This window comes from Ixodes scapularis, unplaced genomic scaffold (assembly GCF_016920785.2).
Source record: "Ixodes scapularis isolate PalLabHiFi unplaced genomic scaffold, ASM1692078v2 PGA_scaffold6__148_contigs__length_123643588, whole genome shotgun sequence".
In the NCBI taxonomy this organism is placed as follows: Eukaryota; Metazoa; Arthropoda; class Arachnida; order Ixodida; family Ixodidae; genus Ixodes; species Ixodes scapularis.
Window position 1 is genome coordinate 21534921 of NW_024609881.1, and position 20508 is coordinate 21555428.

At 48.8% G+C, this 20508-nt stretch overlaps 2 protein-coding genes across 2 annotated transcripts in view; one reads left to right on the top strand and one right to left on the bottom strand.

Moving 5' to 3' along the window:
* Window positions 1-6236: 6236 nt before the first annotated feature.
* LOC8044147 (40S ribosomal protein S15a) lies at window positions 6237-14512 on the bottom strand. The gene is made up of 4 exons (XM_029982961.3): window positions 14404-14512; window positions 13984-14121; window positions 9963-10128; window positions 6237-6357 (listed from the first exon to the last, which is right to left on the bottom strand). The coding sequence occupies exons 2-4, from the start codon at window positions 14114-14116 to the stop codon at window positions 6264-6266; spliced, it is 393 nt and encodes a 130-aa protein (XP_029838821.1). The 5' UTR covers window positions 14117-14121; window positions 14404-14512; the 3' UTR covers window positions 6237-6263.
* Window positions 14513-14755: 243 nt separating this feature from the next.
* LOC8044146 (xylosyltransferase 2) overlaps window positions 14756-20508 on the top strand; it is a 34933-nt gene continuing 29180 nt past the window's right edge. Inside the window, exons 1-3 of the mRNA XM_042294645.1 lie at window positions 14756-15177; window positions 17432-17738; window positions 19772-20085. Coding sequence (XP_042150579.1) covers window positions 14977-15177; window positions 17432-17738; window positions 19772-20085 — 822 coding nt within the window. The 5' untranslated portion in view covers window positions 14756-14976. The remainder of the gene's footprint in view (window positions 15178-17431; window positions 17739-19771; window positions 20086-20508) is intronic.

Sequence of the window (20508 nt, forward strand, 5' to 3'; positions counted from 1 at the left end):
CGCTGCCTTTTCCTTGTCGCACAATTCCCTAGATTCACCAGTCGTGGAAACAAATATTCTCATACGGCAGTTTTTACTTTCCCGACAATTTTTATAGCAGCATTATAAGAAAACACTCATATTTTATAGGTATTTTTTGACAGTCAGAAGACCGAGCACATAGTTTTATCTTCGGCAGTTGCTCTTGGCTAAGCAAGAGTTCATGCAGTTAAAGTGCCTCTTTGTGCCAAACTCGCGCTTGTAGCCTGGTTTAGTGGTATTGCCGTTATGGTTGATTTACATAAGAAAGTGACGAGAAGCAAATATTTAAGGGAAGCAATACTAGGTCCAAAAGAAACCGAAAAATTGTACGATACGTGAGCACGTTATATGAGCAGAGTTCCTTTTCGAGCGGAAATGAATTGACGACATGAAACTTATTTATGGCGCTTGTAGCGCTCGATATAAGAATGGGGGCTCGCAACCGTGCGGTGTTCACGGGCCGCGTTTTTGAGACCCTATAAACCATTCCACTATGGTGCCTGAAAACGTCTTTGACTAGTGTGTTTAGTGTCTTATCACGCTAATATAGGGTGTCTGAAATCACCAGGCTCGGTCTGAAATGAACCGTAAAAATTGACGCCGGCACGTAGCAATCTAAACTTTTCACACGTTATTTTGCTATTGTAAAATTACAAAGTGTAGCTCCCTTTCTGTAAAAAATAGGGCCACAAAACTTGCCAGGGTCAACGGCGGGCGGCGACACAGACGACCAAGTCGTGTTGAGGGGCACGTTTCGCGCTTATTGATAGATGGCGTCGGAGAGCTGCGTCCGAAGCTGTAGCCGACCAGCGAAAGAAAGCAGACGACACGCACACAAAATTCATTGGCAGCTAAAGCGCCGTCGTTATGCAAACACATTTTTTAACTATTGCTTTTATTGTCGCATTTATTTTTGAACCAAGGGTACATTACAAAAGTGTTATGTTCATTTTAATAAACCATGATGGTTGCAAGCAGTTTCGTTAAGGAGGTAGCGCCATCTATCAATATGAACGCCAAACCTGCCCCGCTACTGGACTTGGTCATCTGCGTCGCCATCCGCCGTTGATCCTAACAAGTTTCTTGGCTCTAGTTTTTTTACAGAAAGGGAGCTATGCTTTGTAATTTCACAAGAAAAAAACAACCTGTGAAATACACCTTTGACGAAAAGTTTAGATCGCTACGTGCAGGTGACGATTTTTACGGTTCATTTTAGATCGAGCCTGGTGATTTGGGACACCCTATACATCATAAGTGGTCCCGAGGTGGCAAGCCGGAGTGTCCCGCTGTCGGATGTCGTGACCCTTGTAATTGGCGCTAAAAGTCCCGGACAAAGAGCGACTGGGTCACTGTCGTTGCAGTGTCCCAAATCCAAACTGAAGAAGTTTCTGCGGACTGTCAAACTGGAGAACAACCTGCAGCAGAACGAGCGTCCGCCACATCCAATGCCGCTGCTGTGGTGCCGCCGGGATTACGGTCGGCAACAGCATGACATTTCGATAACGTCGTTGAGCGTAATCCAAGGTCTACTTTCTAGGACACGGTAAACGTGTCGGTTCCTAGACGCGTTCTGGGCACCATAACTCTACTAAGGGCCCTCTGGGCGGCGCCATTTTGTTGGTTCCACTGCGCTTGTCGAATGTATTAGAATGCGGAACGCCGGAATCTGGCTCTCGCGTTCAAACGCATTTGGTGAGTGCAACTAATTATTTTAACCAGAGCCCGGCGTTCTGTTTCTGACATCATCACACGCTCTTGTCTCCCTCTCCCTCAGTTTCTTGGCGCATAGACTTTGTTAACCTTCAAGACGTACAAGGTTTCTTTCGGGTTATAGTCTGTTTCACCTAAGAGGAACACTGAACTCCCAAGAATATATACTTTAAGAACTGCCTGAATAGGCCACATGTTACAAAAAAATCTGTTTTTGGATTCCACGTTCTGTGTGTTGCATCCACCCATTCAAGATGCATCTCTTTTAAAAGATAAGAAAAAGATAAGTAACGCAATATTTATTTTGCCAGACACAATAACAGCGGGGAGCGATATTAAAGTAGGAGCCAACACGGCCCAGTGGCTCTTATTTCCGGGTCAACGTCGCAGCGACATCAGAATAGGAGCCACTTTGCAAGGCCTCCTTTGGCCGGAAGGCAGGAAGGTGCGTCCGCTCATGTGCTCCGCCGATTTTTGAGCTACCTCAACTAACTATATTTTCTGACTCCTCGGCCTTTACCCTTTCTGGTATGCTATTTAGTATCGTGAAATTCATAATAGTTCTTGCGAAATCAGCAAATGAAAATGATGCAAAAACAAACATTCAAATATTCCTGCCCTTTTCAGGGCCGTGACGTCAGTGGAAGGTAAGCTTGCCAGTCGGGCGAGCAGTCTAAAAAATAAAATATGCCAATCATTTGTTCCGTGCTGGAGCGCGGGTCCTGGAGCGAGCTTCCAAAGCATTCATTTGACACCATGAAACTGCTTCGAATCAGTTGGGAACAAATTCTACAGTCCAAAGAGTGAACCCCTGCACTTCCACTGACGTCACTTTTTCATTGTTGCCAGTAGAGACCTTCATTTTGAAAAACACGGTGAGGACCAAAATTGTAAATTCAATAACTTCGTGACAAACAGTTATTTTGACCTAATATTTGGGATACTATTTTGGGATGTTGTTTGGCGAGTTTAGCAAAATTTAAGCAAATCGGGGACCATGAAGAAATCGGCGGAGCACCCCTTTAAGGGGATACTACAACGAAATTTCGGTGCTTATTTTTTGGTCTATATGTGTTCAAAAATGCACCATCAAATCGAACATACCAATATCTTGTTAAAAAAGTCACGAAAAGGAATTTTAAAACGAATTAAACGATTAGCAAAGAGCACCTGGTGGATGTCGCTAATGCCTCGCTTGTAATGCCCGTCTAGCAACCTTGGCAGCTAGTGACGGAGGTTGTCTCGCCTCCGGCCACGACGAGAGAAGAGGGGCAGGAGGAACTCCCCTCTTCCCGAGAATGCCTTTTGTGTGTCACGGAAGTCGCTATTGTCCCCCTACAAGATTATAGAAGATTAACCCGTCGCTCAAAATTTGTACAAAAGCAGCCGCTTCGGTGGCTGGAACGACTAGGCCATCCTCTCGACGTCAGCCTTGCCGTAGCTTTGCTTGTCTTGAGACGACTTACGTCACGATTGCGTTGGATGTCACGTGGTTTCCGCTGGGCCTTCTCCGAGCGCTTGGCAGAGTGGGCCGTTTATAACGAAAAATACAGCCACCAGGCTCAAAATACAAACGTGCGATTGTCATTTACGGATATTGTGGATCATATTCAAGCTATTTTTGAACACGACGGGAATATTTCAAAATTCGTTGAAGTATCCCTTTAAAGTTGCTTGTCGTAATGTAAAACATGTTACGATTTTTTTTTTTTTAAGTGGGAAATACGCATTATTATACGTCGATTCCATCCAGAGCTGCAAAGCAACTAATTACAAGTATTTAAGTTTCTGTATTTACATGTTCTGTAACTAAATACTTTTCAAGATAAAATTCAAGATTTTATAGCAAACTAATCGAGTCACATATTTTAATGATTTGTACCTTGATTCTCAGTTATTTTCCGAAATTCTCGCTCTCATTACGTGGAGATGCTGTTGTCCATGGAAGGCTTGTTACTAAGTCCCCGCCACTGCCTCGAAACCTGTTGTGAAACTGAATAGCATGCTTCTAAACAGATATTTTTTGGGTCCCACCCTTTGCTCCTTGGGACACGCATCACATGGAACAACATGCCTTTGCATGGAGCCGCACTGACGTAGACATCCCAGGGGGATGAGGGTGCTTTTGCTTGGGCTGTGCAAACACCTTGGCAATGGATCTTTTCGCAATTGGTGGCATTCTGCTTGCGTGTCTGGCAACTTTACATATCTTGCCCTACACACTAGTGATGGGGGCTAAGTAGACTACTTCAGTGGGAAAGGGAGCGAGAGGCAGAAAGGAAAATGTGGGAGGGAAGAATGCTGAAAAATCAGCTCTAACAATAGGGAGTTTTAGTAGACCGTGTTTCCCCCTCCGCTACGAAGAAACCGCCACTGCACCTGCGTGCCGATGGCCTTGGCTGTAGAGTTCCGGGTAGCGGAGGGAGGAACACGGTCTACTAAAACTCGCTAATGTGCAGGTGACAAAAAAGACGCAAGAAAGGAGAATGTGTTTGACAATTCACTGGCAAGTTCCTTACTGTTCGAGGCGAGAACGCGAGTTTTGAGGATAAGGATGTATAGGGCTAAATACCAGGAGACAGACACATTGTGTGCCACCTGCCATAGTGAGGGCGAGACACTAGAGCACTTGGTTTTGAGGTGCACGGGACTTTGCCATGCTTTTTCCGAGGGGGTAACAAATTTGGCTGGTGCCCTGGGTTTTGCTGGCGAGGATGGAAGGACGGAAGAGAAAAGGATTAGTCACAAACTAGGGAAAATTGAATGATGTACAACTAACTAGCACAGCTGGGGATAGGCGGGACAGGGAAAAATCGGGACTCCCTCCCATGTTGCTCCGGCCACAAGTTTCATTGCCGTCCCCCAGTCGGCCCTATGTTGGGGCAACGCCAACTACGTTTGACCACAGGAAAATCGGCGACTCTTTCGCCAAGGGGGGAGGCAGGGGGTGATGTTTTTAGTTTCTTTTGCCCGATCTCCCAGAGGTCATCTTGGCAATATCCGACGTTGCCTGGAGATAGGGGTAGAAAATTGGCTTAGAAGGGCAGTAGGAATCATGTTTGTCTCTTTAGACTTAAGCTAGGCGGTGCACTCTACTGTCCGTCACAAAGGGTACAGCCATCAACATCCATCAGAGCCATATATAGAGAAAGAGTTTGACCATTCATTGGGAAATATAGGAGACAAATGAGGAAACGCCGTCGGCCGAAAGCGGGCTGGGCGTGTTACAGGACGTGTCCACGAAGTCGTATGTGACCAACCAGAAGCCCTGGTGGTGGTCGCGAGAAACGAATAAGTGCGTCGGAGTAACTCTCGGTGACTGCAAATGTTGTGCCCGCGGCTTGGATCACGGCACATAGTAATCTACGCCAGGCGCCGAGCATCTGCCGTCCAAGTGGTCAAACTGCGTCCAAGCAAGAGTTTGGGAGTCATGTTCGTTTCTTTCAACTTTTTGCATGATAATTGGAAGATCACGTGCACCATGTTTTCAGCCATGAAGAGTTACTACATTGAACTTGTATGCATTTATTAAAAGTGTTTCTCGCTACCACAGCTAAGGGACCATTTCTGGCTTCTGGTTGGCCAAGAGCGCATGTCCAGCCCTCTATCAGAGTCTGCTGCACGCCCTGGCTCTGCCCACTCCTCCCATTGACCAAACTCTCTATATATGGCCCACACATCCATCAGTCTGGGATACTGGCAGTGGCATCACCTAACTTGTGGCTTCCGCTGTTGCACATGTCGTTCAAAGCACCTGAAGGAGTCTTCGGTATTCATCAATGGCATCTTCATAATACTGGTTTGGGATTCCACGTTCTTTGTATTGCATCCACCCATTCAAGCAGCATCTCCTTTTCTTTAGCTGGAAGCTCTTTGCCATTTTCAGCATTTAACGGCGTTGCTGCCATAATCGCTATCGCCGTTTCATGGACGCCTCCACTTTTCTACCAGTCGGCGCGCACCGAGCCATGTTGATGAGTGCGACCGCTAAACGAGTCTGATAACACTGGCATCCCTCTTGGCTCCCAGCCATTCGTGCAAATGCTGGAGTTGGGGAGGGAGCCCTGCGGTCCCGCCAATCACCGAAGTCGCGCACATCCCTCCCTGAAAGCATCGCCCGCACGAGTATTCCTTTATTCCAGCGCCTGTAGCCATTCTTCATGCAATATGTTACAAGCTGTGATCAATGGACTTTTGTCACAACTTTTACTGACTGTGACAAGTTGCCATCGCAAGCATGTAACTGTAACCCAACTAGGTACATTTCAACTCGTGAAACTGTTTTTTATAGCTCCGGTTTTAGTTAGGCATTAAATGAAGTTTTCTCTGGGAGTGCATTGTCCCTCCAACTTTTCTTGGCAGTTGTCTCGGCTTCATAAACGCTCGTACAGCGGGAGTCCCCCGCCAAACCCGGCCGTCCCCCCTAGAGGGTGGTCGAACACGTGCCACACTGTCGACGGTGCTGCACAGACCCAAGAGACAGGAAGGCCGAAACGAGACAAGCCTGGCAGCAGAGCGTTGTTTTATTTATCTCAGAAGAAGTAGCCCAGTATTTTGCCTCCCAGGTGTTTCCTCCTCGCCTCCTCGTGGTCCATGATGCCCCCAGACGTTGTGAGCACGATGTAGCTGTAGGAGAGACAAAGGCAGGGGGCGTCAGCATGGCACCAGGCGAACTCCCCAATCAGAGGTACCGACCGGGAGCCACCGAATGCCCGGACACAAACTACTTAACGATCCAGAAACTTCGGCAATTTCCGCCCTAGGAAATTTTATCGTCACAACGATGCAAGTAGGAGTAAAAATCAACGGTTCAACTGCGGTCGTTTCTTAAAGCAGATGCAACAACATTCGCGTCACATATAAATTATTTCGACATAACACGACCCCTAGGTTCCGCAAAAGAGTAGCCGCATCTGGCGACTTTCTCCGTTGTAACTTCTGCCAACCCTCCACGTCCATCCATTAGGTTCTGTGAGCGATTCGATAGGTTTTCTTATGACAGCGAGCCCCCGGTGCTTCGATTTGTCCCTAGAGGAATTTTTCCACATAGCATGAGGAAAAGATTGAGGGATCGTGGCCACGCTTCGGAGGAACGACGCCGGAGCTACGTCGGTGCAGTGCCTAGAACTAGTCTTCTACTGGTGTGTTTGGCATCCCGTCCTGCTCGTACATCGAACGTGATGCTGAAGTGGTGATGTCGCGGTGGTGGACGTCAACCATTGCCGCGGCGACGGACGTAGCAGTGCCTGCTGCCACGTCCACCACCGCAGCAGGGACGCTGCCGGCATTGCGACCGGTGACGCCACCGGGTGGAAATCGAGGGACCGCTTTTTCGGACGCAGTAAACGCGCCAGTGGGGGACGCACTCCAGTCATCGTAACCGTTACACACCTCGGCCACTTTGGTGCATAGAACCAAAATTATTTGCCAGCTTTTTCGGACGTGCCTGATGGAAGGCGCGAAAAGTATTCTGTCGTTCCGCTCGCCACACCGCTCGCAGCGGAGCGAGACCATACCGAGGGTGCACCGGAATGGCGGCACCCGAGAGCAACTGCCAGGTAAACGAATGTCGCGTGAAGCAAAAAGACAAATTACCGCAATGGGAGGAAAAAGGCGGCGAAACTGTGAGCGTAGCTTTTCACTAGCTCCGTCCCAGCCACGGCGGGAGAGACAACATTTTGAACGAGTGCCCCTCAAGGGTGATGTCCACACTCTGCGTGCCCGGCAACTTTTAAAGCCGAGGCGCGACAGGAAGGAAAATGAGGCGCACCTAAACTATGCCACCCCGAGCGTGGACGCTTATAATCGTAACGGAAATACTATGCAATGTGCAATAGCTCCGCGAGAGTTGAAGTAAGCCGCTCGTTATATCGCCCTCTTTCTCATCAGAAAAACTAAAACATTTTTTACATGTAATAGACCACGAAAATAAGTGACAAAGAATGTCAACACCCATACTATGATCTATCCAATCGTTTGGCAAAGTCGACAGACTGTTGCTCTTACGGCAATTATGGTCACGAGACATTCGTAAAGACTTGCGTAACTGGTTCAAAAGCTATCTTGCCTCTGCGTAGACATTCTCCGGGTCAATCTAGAGCTCTTAGGCGCCCGTTTCTGGCGTGAGCGGCGTCGCAGCTGCCATAACCGCGCGGTACATTATGGGACATCTCCCATGATGCAACGGCGGGGGGGGGGGAGCAGCTTCAGGGATGAGGAGAGGTGAAGGACGAGGAAGAAGGGGAGGAGTAGTAGCAGGGAGGATAAGGAGGTGGGGTGTCCCTCCTCCTCCTCAACTGCTGCACTCCAATTCGGCATTACAGGGTGTTTTAAATGTCAATCAATTTTTTTTTTTTTTTGTTTACAACATTCGGCGTATTTGTAGGGTCAATCCCAGGCTCTCGTATTTTTGAGGTTTGTAAATAATGCAGCATCCTGCATAAAAGATCCCCGTCTTCCTACCCTTTGCTCGTGGCATTATGTTGTTAAAAGAACATTTATCCCCTCAAAGATGGAGGATGATGCCTCTACAAACAAAATTATCGTCATTGTGGTGACACTAGCTACCGTCAACCGTTCTAAACAGAGCCCTGGGCTGCCGCCTTTATATGGCCTCCCTCGGCCAGTGAAGTGTCTGTTGTTCATGTAGATTGGATATGCCGCGTTATTTGAGATCTTCAAATAAACCACGTTCGAATAATGCAGCATCGTAAGCTACATATAATATAGTTTATGAATTGATAAGATTCATCGAATTTTATATCGTGAGGGCAGACATACGTGCTTTTCGGCTATTTTGTGAGATTTTATTTTTGACAGTTACAACTTTGTAGATTGACATAGGCGTAGTCTCTGGCGGCGTAAGAAATCCACTCAAAATGAAACAAATGTTCCAGTTGCATTTGTTCTGTCATGCACAGTCTCACCAAAAGTAGCCTTCATTTGTTTTGTGTTTTGTTTTCATAAAAGGTCTCATAAATGTGTCTCAGGACCTTCGACATTTTGTCGAAGGTCCCGAGACATTCTACTTGCCATAAAACTCAGAATTCTAACAAAATGCAGCAATTTAGTAGCCACCAAAGTCCGGAATTGTGCCTACGCGGGCTGCCAGAGCCCACTGACTAGAAAACCCACAGCCCAGAGCAGCCAGGCAACACTGACACACACTCGCAAACGGGGATGCACACTCTAGAACGCCTTGCTCGACACTACACCTGGAAAGGTGTATGGTCAGTACAATGTGCATTCCTCGTAAAAGATGCTGATGTCTGTACTGAATTTAGCATCATTTCTCATTGTAGAGAAATTCCAGAACCCTACAGCTCTCTGTTCACCTTTTAATTTGCTCAGCAAGGCTGAAACTTGAATTTTCATTCGCAAATTGGAAATTAAAATTAGGGATGCATGCCTTGAGCATAAAATATGCGCGGAAAACACAAATTTTTTTTTTTTAAAGATAGATGGCTCTAACGGCGTGCCAATACAACCACAAACCCCCGGTAAAAGAATTTTGCCCAAGCTTTCGTCAAGCGGAAAGCTGTTTGCAACCTTAAGTATTTTTAAACAAGTATGTAAATGGTTATAATGAATCTCCTCTGGTGGGCTTCTTTGGGGATGAAACAGCAAAAACTTGATCAATAATGAATGGCCAACCTGAGGGCACCCGCTGCAAATTATTGACGCAGGAACTGATACCGCAGGTCGCAAACATGCAAGAGTTTGCTATGAACTCCTAGGTCACGGAAAAGGATACCGCAGACGGTGAATGCAGCAGATTCGTATTTCATGGTGCTATAAACACGCAGAAACTGGCAACTTGTATGCCACGGAAACCCAGAAATGCGTGCAGATTGCAAAAAAAGAAAAGAAAAAGGACGGGAACTTGCATGTCACGGGGACTGACATTGCGCACGCACGTTGCAGACAAAAACGTGGGAACCTGCTGCAAACTCGCTTGTCACACACGCCGGTACCGCAGATCGCGCAACATCTGAATTGAAAATCTGAAGGATAGGCGATAGTTTCGAAATTTCTTTGTTACAGATACGTAGCCAAAAAAAAATGCAATGGGCAATTTCTCTGGGCAGGGCGCCCTCAAGGGATTTTCTGGTAGTCATCACTGCCTGACAAACTGGAAGTTGCGACGCAACTGCCCTCGGAGGAGCAACGACCGTGCATCCTCAACACCGCCAAGAACGACACGAGGAGTCTCCGAGAGAGATCAGACGTACCCGAACTGTCGGGAGGGCAGCAGGTTGCGCATCCACGTCTCCGTGTCCTTGAGCTGCACGTCGAAGCGGGGGCTGATGACGCCGCACTTGTTCAACCGCCCGTTGAGGAACACCACGATCTTGCCCGACCGGTGGTCGTCCACGATCTCGAACTCTCCGATGTAGCCTGCAGGCCGGACAACTGGGTCACCACCCACCCTATACGCCCCGTTCACCCCCAAGCGCTGGACCAATCCGCCGCTCCCTTTCGTCACCTGACCCTGCTCTCTGCATGTGGGCGATCCCATAGTAAAAGATAGGCGCGTGACCGGTCCAACAAGCACGTAACTTCCGCAGCAGTCTTAGCTTGCGGGTGAGCAAAGTATAGATAATGCAGCTCACTCAACATAATGGAACATGCACTTCCTCACAGTTTGATTAGGTCATTCCTTAACGCTGGTTCACAAACAAGCACTTGGTAGCATCCAAGGGCATTGTGCAACCTCACAAGAAGACATACTGGCACAATTTACGAGGCAGCCCTTAAAGGGGCAGTGACAGGGTTTTTATGGTCGCCGAGGTTTTTAGTTGACGTGACATATGAGAACCCAATTACCCAAAACAGAATCTGCGGCTCGAAATTCGGTTTCTTTCCGCCCAAAAAACGCCGATCAAGAACTGGCCGGTTTGAGTAGCGCTCACTCACTTTTCCGTGGTCACGGGCAGTTTTCTAAGGTTTCGATACGACTACCAAATTTAATCAAAGTCGTGGGTCATGGGTCATTAAAGCCACACAGTCAATATTAAAAATGGAAAAAAAATGAAACCAATCTTTTGTGGCTTCCAAGCTGCAAATACGTCGATTGGGAAAAAATGGTTACACAGACAACCGGAAGCATTCTGTGCGTTCACTGCATGATTCTCAACATGGCGTCGTTTCGCATAACGTGGGGACTAGCAAATGGCAGCGGACGACGGGCGTGGGACCTCTACTTCAGAACTGTTGTTCGCAGTACCGGAGAATTCAGTCTTTTTTCGAAAGAGAAATTTTGGACCGATCGAAAGAATTGATATTCCTCCCGTACGACACGCCCGACCAGCAAGCCGATTGCACGAAGACATGGCCAAGCCGTCGTCCATTCTCGTGGCTGAAGACATCGCTCGCTCAAACGTCAAGCACGAAGTGCGTACTTGAGTGGAATACGCACGCATAGTTTCTTTACTAGGTGCGAATGTGGTCGATGCGTGGTGCTGACCAACTTCAAGCCGGGGGTGCATGCACTGGAGGGAGACCGGCAGCAAACTTTCCGACATACAGTTGACCGGCTGCATTACAAGGAAGAGTTCCCCCAGTAGCTCAGTGGAAATATGTCCGCTTCACACGCAGTGGGCACGGGTTCAATCCCTAGTGTGGGCGTACCACGTTTTTTGTTACATTTTCCAATGTTTACAATTATCACTGAAAAAGAACAATGGTTGTGAACAATAAGTCGCTGAACTATATGGTAAGGGATTCCATTTTTGACACCTGCAAACTCAATGTAGTCACTTTCCACAAAATGCAAGGAGCGTATAAATCGGGCAGCGTCCGTGTTCCGAGGTTCCCCTAACTGTACTGCACGAATTGCACCCAGTCATTGATCCCGACCCGTTCATCTTTTGGAAACTTGGGCACTCTGCTGCACAATGCCACTTTCAGATGCAGAACATGTGAGGCAGCTCTTCACGCAGCATCTCGAGAGTACTCTTTTTGGAGCCGATCGCGGGCGGGGGTTTCGGTTTCGAGCCATTTCATTTTATGGCTTTATTAAAAAAATATGTCTATCAAAATATTAATTTGGTAGTATTCCGATACCGTACGTAATCAATCGCCTCGCAAGAAATGGAGAAAAAAAAAGAGGGGGGGGGGGGGGGGGGGTCAGTGTCTTTTTAAAGGGGCAATGAAGACAATTTAATTTTTTTAAATGCCGTTTTAATGCTTCTTGGGAACATAGCATACTGCCCAATTTTTCATAGACATTTGTGACGTGTATTTCTGTGCCTACGAAAGAAACCGAAACTGAACAATCTCCATTCTCGTTTCTGGGCCTCCGAAAACGGAGGTGACGTAGGGAGTGACGTAGAGTGTGAATAGACGGTATCGGTAGTATTTAGGAGATCGAGACTCTGGTTACCGCGGTGGGTTGTAGCAGCGCGCTGGCGCGGTCGTTTCATCGAATCTGTCAACAAGACGGCAATGCCGCTCTCGCGAGCAAGTTCGAGCTTCCGTTCGGTGACCGAACACCAACGGAACGGGAGTATGTGTGTGGCGGCCTCTGCCGTCACCCGACGGAGACCGCCAGCCGGCAACGAGCGGCCCGCATGCCAAAGTGCCCATAGTTGCTCGTTGGCCGTTTCGCGTCCAGCGTAGCAAAAAAAACAAAAAACAAACAATTATGTTGCTTTATTTACGGTTTAGTAATCATTTTCAATCCGATTTATACTTTTCATGGTTATTCAAGCGGAAATTAGAACAGTATTTCTAAAAATCGCGAACCAAAACGTGACTGAGGGCACGTCTCGTTTCGACCAACCGCTGACGCATCTCTTGTGACACCGCGCTTCTTGGCCCCGCATCGGTCACATAAGCTCCGCTTCTCCTGGCTTCTCCCGCAACTCTTGGGGCGTCGCCCAAGTCGATCCCGGTATGATTATTATCACTACTGTTTAATTGATTTGCGCGGCACACAAGCGCCGGTTTCGGCTGAAATTTGGGCAACGTGGCCTGAGATGTGCCTGGAACCCAGTTCAATTGCCAAAAAGATGTCTGAAATTGCCTTGATTGTCCCTTTAAACTGCATTTAACTACATTGAAGGTTTTTCCCTATTTGCAAGATCAAGTGTACATGCCATCTATGAGAAATGGTTGTTTATAACAGCGTCAAAAGATTATAAAGCTCACGTCGAGCACGAGGCTGTACAACACACTCGGTTGCAACCAAACACAAGCGTTTCCACAGTAGAAAGGCTGCCACCCAACCTACCAGAAGTTTTGAATGGCTATCAAACCCCCCCCAGCCAAATGCGGACGAGCGTAGCATTAAAAAGGCACTGACAGGGTATTTATGCTCGCCAAGATTTTTATTTGTACCTGACATACAAGAGCCCATTACCCAGAAAACATTTCGCGACTCGAAATTCATTTTCTTTCTGCCCGAAAACCGCCGATCGAAAACTGGCCGGTTCGAGTCACACTCACTCTCTTCTCCATGGTCACGAGCTGTTTTGTATGGTTTAGAACACAACCACCAAATGTAGCGAAGTGGTTGGTCACACAAAATATTAAGAAGAGAAAAGAAATATGATACCCATTTTTTGTGGCTTCTAAAAAGCTGCGCAGCCACATGAATTCTGCCAACTCTCTCAAAATTTCTTCTTCCTCCCCAGTCCGGTTTCGGTTTCGAGCAATTGCATGTTTTGACTTAATTAAAAATATGTGATGAACTAGCAAAATGCTGACTGGGTAGTCTTCCGACACCATAATGAATTGCTTGGCAAAAAATAAAGCAAATTTTGGCGGATGTCAGTGTTCCTTTAATGTGACATTCATGCGGACTATGCAGCTTGTGCGGTGTACGAGAGTGCCCTCAAGCGACGGTGGAAACGTGCAGGGATGGGTAAACCTTTTAACCGGCGTGTCACTGCTTTCCCTTCATGTTCATCAAATGGAGCAGTTATTCGATTCAAACTGCCGTTCAAACATCCCGAGATATTGCTGCCAGTAGTAGTCCTCTGTGGCCAGCAGGTAATGATGTGCAAAAGAACGCCGACAGGGTGTATTTCAAATGTGTAAGAACACGGTTTTTGTTGCCCCAGTGAGGCCAGGGGTTAAACAGTCTTGTAAACACTATTAGGCAGATAGCGTGCTGCTGACTTGTTTTGCATACTATGGCACGCGAACAAGCGCAACACCACTTCTCTCGGCAACACAGACAGCGGTGCATACGAGCAACACAAAATGTACTTTAGGTTAGATCCGAGTCCAAAGTGCAGAGCCACTTACCGTGCTTCATCATGACGGTGAGGAATTTAATGATGACTTTCGAGCAGGGTCGCAGCAGCACCTGCCGCTTGCCCCGCTTCTCGGCGTTGTTGATCGACTTGAGCGCGTCTGCCAACACGTTCATTCGCACCATCTTGCCTGCGGGTCAAAAAGCGAGGCATACCCGTCGGAATCTGTCACACGCCGCGTGATCAACACAAAAGCCCGGCATGTTGAGACACGGAACACCGTGCTCGCGAAAGGCGGTCTCCGACATCCCGCAAGAGATTACGGCTGATCCGGCCAATTTGGGACACAAATACGCTTACGGAACATGGTTAGGATGCTTAAATGTGGTATACCTAAAGTCGAAATATAAATGGGCCCAATAAATTAGTAAGGATTGAGTAGATTACAAGTCGAAATTATTGATTCACGTACCGCTTCGGACGATGGCAACCGGAAAAAGAACTCTACACTCGTTAGCATCGATGGAGAAAAAAAAAGCGTTCCAGGTGGCACTACAGATGCTCCTAATGGATTGCTTATCCCCCAGGGCGCCAAGGTGCATCTCTACTCTATGAGATTCAGTAACGTTAACAACGTTGGTGAACTTTAAAAAGATTATAGATTAAGTTAAAAAAGGTAGCAATTTTATTGATTTTATAATATTTATTATTGTAGGACCCTAATTGAAAAATTATTAAAACCGAGTAGGCTGAGTAGGCCACGCCAACGTTGGGCATGCTTCTTTTTCCTTTTGTGTTTTGTTGTCATTCTTCGCCGTCTTCGCTTTGCTACCGCTGTGATGCGATGCAGCTGTCGTACTCCAAGTGCTCCAAGTGCCCCGACTTGACAAGTTCGTCCTCATTAACCCGCACCGCTTGAGCGACGCCGGGGTACGTTGAAGGACTTAGTATGGCCGTACGGAGAACTCGAAAAACGGCGCTGTCGGGGTGCGAAGGGCATGACCGTGCGTGTGGAGGTGACGATCTGTGATGTGAAGTGTCGTCCATGGCAGCGTCGCGAGTGGTGAACAGAAACCGCTGGTGCCGTCGACACTTTCCGTTCTTCGCGGTCGGTGTGGCCATCCTCGTCGTCCAAGTCTTCCTCGGCTACTGCTTCTACACCGTACCGTCGTCCGATGACGGCGCCGACGAGTACGCGATCGCCAGGACGCGCCACGAAGCTGGCAAATCCTCGTCCGAATCTCAGGTCGGCACCGTGTTTGCGGTTCCTGCGAGGCGAAGGAGTGAAATCACGCGTCGGGGATGCGTGGGAATGGGCAGGCCTCTCTGAAGAGGTCATAGCGATAGCCCAGTTCAGGCTGAGTTAACACCGTTAAAGTCTCTGCAACTGCAGTTCTTGTGCGGCGCTGACTGACTAACCTTGGCAGAATCGGGTAATTCAGTGTCGCTCTCCAAAGGAGTAGGCGGGCTTGAGGAAGCAAACGAAGATTTTTTTACCTAGTAAGAAAGCAAGTGAAATAGAGTATCTTGACAGATTTACCAAAGGTCACATTTGGATAAATGACAGATACCCTAATTACGGACATTAGCGGTGTAATAAAAAGAGCCCAGTGACTAGATTGAAAACAGGGGGGCTATGTTCGACAAATGTTTTGTTTCTCATAAAAAGAAACGGAAGTGACAATATCGCGTCTGATTGTCTAGAGGCCCAAATGACGAAAGAGGGAACTTTTGTCATTGGAGCCTCTAACCAATCAGACACGATATCGTCACTTCCGTTTCTTTTTAGGGGAAACAAAACAATTGTCGAACATAACCCCCCAGGTCTCAACATGCGTTTGTCCTGATTGGTGGAGGCAATTGGCTGCATCCATCAGACACCATTACGTCACTTCTATGACATACATGTAAATGTCCAACCTAGCCATCCAGGTCTCAACATCCGTGTGCGTTTTTGTTGTCCTGCTTTCACCCACAATCTCTGGGTTCATTATGCCTACCCGTCTCAGCACTTACATCTCAATAATTGGGGGTTATTTGAGGAACATTCGACAGGGCAAAGGGAGAAAATAGAAAAAGTCGTTGCTGCTTCTGGGTGCACCGAGTCCCTTCTGCTATCAAATGCGTTTGAACCAGAAGGGACGGCAGACTGGTGCACCAAGAACAGGCAGGACGATTGTTTTTCCTCCCAGCTGGAGAAACAATAAAAAATGATGTTGAATCTAGACGACAGACACAAGACTTGCAACCCAACTGAGGGCATCGCTTCTTCATGGACAAAGGATTACACACGGTACTTAATGCAGAAAATCAAATGGTGTCGGTTCACGTTTCGAATCGGAGCTGACCTTTCTGCTGTCAAGGACGACTCTCGCTTTTCTAGTTGGGTGGGCTTCGTTGGCGGTGTTCTGAAAGCTACAAGCACGAGTCCACAGCCTCGAACATAATTTGTTGTACGGAGGAGAGTGCCGCACTGGTTTGTCCAGGTCCTTGGTGTCCAGGTGTCTTAACTATCATTCTTGCAGCAGACAAAGCAACGTCGGACGGGGGAAGCACGTGCATCGTCTGCTTGCCGGAAATTTGCGCCACTGCTCTTATTATAAACATGCAGTTATGCACTGGGGGGAATTATTACAAAAGGGGTAGTGGGTTTACGTAATTTTGCACGCATGGCCGGTGCTCAAAGGGAACCCAGTGTCCAGGGAAACCTGTCCTCCGTCCTACTGAGCGGCCAATGGCTACCGGCAATGGAGTAGTCACCATGCTGGGTTCAGAAACTCTGTACTAGATACAATCTTGTTATCCAACAGCGTTGATTGGGAAAGCGACTCCAAAAGGGCTACGGTCGAGCTAGCTGCAAGCGCATTTAGGCTGCAGTGCCCGCCAACCTTAGAATTGAGAGAATCGTGCTGCTATCCATCCTCGCCTGATCCTACTGAGGGCTTCTCACATTGGAGGGTTCCTCCCTTGATCCATGGAAGGCTCAACCGTTGTTGCAATCTTCCGCAGGTACCCCCAAAACTTAAAAACACGAGTGGAGGAGGGCCAGAAGAGGCCAGCAAGATGGCGACCTTTCTTCGGCACGACACGACACGCACTGGCTAGAAGCCAAGCAGGTCCGGCTTGCTTGGGGGAGGGCAGTGAGTGGCTTCCTGAATCCTACCCAGGATTCAAAGGTTGAAGAAGCTTTCCGCTCGTCTTGCACTAGCATTTTATGCCGCTCCTATAATACGCAGGCACGACTTATTTGAGTAGAATTTCCAGCCACTTCACGTTTAAACTGTGAGGAGAATGTTAATTCTGCCATCGAAGAGACTTGAACGAGATTGGCACGGAGTTCGGGTTTGTCCCATGGAGCTGTTCGGTGCACAAATTTCTACCCGATCAAAGAATTCAGTTGTTCACATTTTTCCATCCAATCCCTCACCTGCGTGTACGCGCTGCTTGGCGTCGTCTTTAGGTGTGAAAGGTCTGTTGTGACAGAGTTCTGCCTATTGCAGGGGAGCCACGGGCGGCAGCAGAGTGCCCAGTCGGATGACGAGTACGACGAGGACGAGAGTCCGGCCCGCCAGCGACCCGTGGCACGCAAGGGCGCCACTGCGGCCGGGGCCAACGCTTCGGAGGCCATCGACTGGTCCCAGCTGGGGTTCGAGCCGGCGTGCGAGATCACGGAGAAGGATGCCTTGTCTGCCATCCGTCGGGCGACCTCGCTGCACTGCAGGCGGGAGCTAGCCAACGTGACCTGCTTGGCGCAGGCCGGGACGCTGTACCCCGCCCGACTGCCCCGTTCCTGCGAGAGTGCCTCCGGTACGCCTCCCGCCCTGGGTCTGGCCGTGGCTGCCTCGGGGGTTTGAATTTGGTTGAGGCGGGAGTGAGAGCATTTTCGGCTGCAGCCTAGACGTGTCGCCCCAGCTTCCGCGTAATCAACCAATGAGACAGTTTTGACCCATTCGCGAGTTCGCATTCAGGCACTACCTTAGTAAGAATGCTTCACCAACATACAAATAGTGAGAAAGGTTTTACAGCCTTTGATGTGCTTTTTCTTACTATGTAAAATAGTAAGGAAAAAGCAAAGCTTTCAGTGGGAACTAGCAGGCAATCACAATTTTAGTCCACATCTGATCTCACCTCGCCAAGCAGCTCGCCACGCAGCATGCCAGCCTTAGAGTTGCGCTCTAAGGCTGGCACTCCCTCTTGTTCCTTCTCCTCCCACCCAAGAGTCGGGTGTCCTTCCCTCTGAGCAGAGAGTGTTTCTTTGTCGCCGCTCTTGGACTCGAGAACAGCGGGTCTAGCCCGCACGTTGACCTCAAAGGGACACCTTCCCGGGCCCACCGTTTTGCCCGGGGTCAGTGTTGTCCGGCAGGGGTGCATCCCCTTTCGCCCTAGTCAAAGTGTCCTGCGGCGGTACTTCGCCTCGTTGCCACAATCTCTTAATGCGCGGTTTAAAGCGGAAAGCGTCGCTAACAATGTTTGCGGGCAACCCCGTGGTGGTGCCGTCTTTGGGCGGCCATTGCGATCCTTTTAACGCAGGATGCGTTACGCAGCCGTTGCGGGAGAGTGTCGTGCGAGTGCCGCGTCAACGTTCGGCCGGGGCCCGCGTCCTCGCGGATTTAATGGCATCCCGGCCGAACGCCGACGCGACGCTCGAGTTTACTCTGTGCTCCGCTTTGGTTTCCAGTGGGTGACGTGCAAAATTCATTGCTGCGGCCTTGTTTCCAAGTAGGCGTTTAGTCAATGCACTCCCATGTATTGTAAGACTAGGTTGGACAGCGTGGAGGAGGGTGAAGAGAAGAAGCTCACACTTCGCGGGAGACGGGGAGAGGCAAATGCGGCAGGGTCATAGGTGGTGTGTGGAACCGCCAGTGTTTCGAACTTTGCATTCCACTTCCGCTGGAACGTACGGCGGTGTTCGTGCGATCGAGACACAAAATGCGGGCTGAGTAGCAAAGTTGTCCTGTGGGACATTGCTGGTAGGCGACACCAAATATGTTGTGTGTCTCCATTGCATTTGGCAGAGTAGTGCCATAAAGGGGCAAGTTTTTGTTATCATTTTACTTTTGCATGATTTGTTAGTAGTTTCACTTGTTTGTTTATTGAGACTTTCCGCTATAAGGTTTTCGTGGGTCTGACTTGATTTGCACGCCTTGGGAACTGCACGTGTGCACTTTTACTTTGAAGTGAAGAGAAAGCGTATACAACCTTTGATCACATTTTTTATATTGGAGCCGAGTGTGTAAATTAAAATTTTTTAGTTATCCAAAATGCCCGCAGCATGTCGATAACGTTGCACCCTTACGAAACCGAGTCAAATTCCTCTTAAAGGAAGTGCAGTTTGTGATGTCCTTTTTATGGCACAAGCTCAATCTACACATCCTAAGCCTTCTAGAAACTCAAAACTGCGCTCGTTTATGGTTTCTTTTGTTAAAAATGCAACCAAACTTCGCAACACACTCTTTTCCTGAGATATCTCATAAAAAGGGCGCATCTCAATGTGTGATCGCATTTTAATCAATGAAAAGGGCGTGTGTCATTGGTAGTTTGGGGTTTACTGGGATGCTTAGGGCATGTCGATCGAGTTTGCACCATAAAAAAATGATCTCAAACTCCAGACAAGTGCCCCTTTAAATGCAAGCCTTCCTATTGGATTCCCCGCAGTGTTTGCTCTACCAAAATAGAAATGCAAGACAGGGAAACAAAAAGAAACCTACGTCGAATCGCGTTGCACGTCTGCCGTGAAGGCGAGTCTTTTTCTTTTGCATTTTTGGTTTTCGTTTTTCGGTTCCACCTTTGTTTCCCCTTTTTTGCTTCCCCCCCCCGGGAACGTGAAACACAATTGCCAGGGCGAGAGGCAGCGCCGGGACGTTCGCTGGGCTGCTACCAGGACGACCGGCAGCAACGGCTGCTGGAGCGGCTGGCTTCGCGCTCGCGGTCCAACGGCCCGTCGCACTGCGTCGGGCTCTGCCTGCGCCTGGGCTACCCCTGGGCCGGTCTCGAGTATGGCCTCGAGTGCTTCTGCGGCAAGGGCGCCCCGCCGCCGCGGGAGCGCAGGTTGCCGGACGATCGATGCACCATGGCCTGTCCCTCGAATGCGACAGTCTCCTGTGGCGGCTACCTCGCCGTCCACGTCTTCGCAACAGGAATCAGCAGTGAGGCAGTCGCGAAGGCACTCTCTCCCACTCGTTGCTCTGCAGTCTTCGCTCTGCGGTCCTTCCCGTCTTCTCTGGCTCCTGACCCGGCGACTGTCGTCTGCAACCCGTGTTCTGTGGCTAACACCGAGTGTCGCTTGTCGCCGGCTCCTGCCACGGTTTCTGCGTAACCTCTTCCACCTTGCGACGAGTTTCTGCCATCACTTCGACTGCCCAGCACTGATCTATTGCCACTGTTGGCTCTCGCTGGACACTGCATAGCTGTGACTCTGCTTCTATTTTTGCATCTTCCGTCTACCATTGGTACGCTACTACTCTCTGCTCCGTGTCATCTGTGAGCTTTGTTCCCTCTACTGCAGTTGCCTGAACTATGACTTCTTGCCTTCTCTGCTTTTGCCTTGTTGACTGCCACACACCACCATGCTGACAAC

What these genes read in the sequence shown, in the direction of transcription:
- LOC8044147 (XM_029982961.3), bottom strand. Translation starts at nt 14,116, where the DNA reads ATGGTGCGAATGAACGTGTTGGCAGACGCGCTCAAGTCGATCAACAAC. An exon ending in CACCGTCATGATGAAGCACG is followed by an intron (nt 10,129 to 13,983) that starts GTAAGTGGCTCT and finishes TCCGGCCTGCAG; the next exon opens with GCTACATCGGAGAGTTCGAG. An exon ending in CTGCCCTCCCGACAGTTCGG is followed by an intron (nt 6,358 to 9,962) that starts GTACGTCTGATC and finishes TCTCTCCTACAG; the next exon opens with CTACATCGTGCTCACAACGT.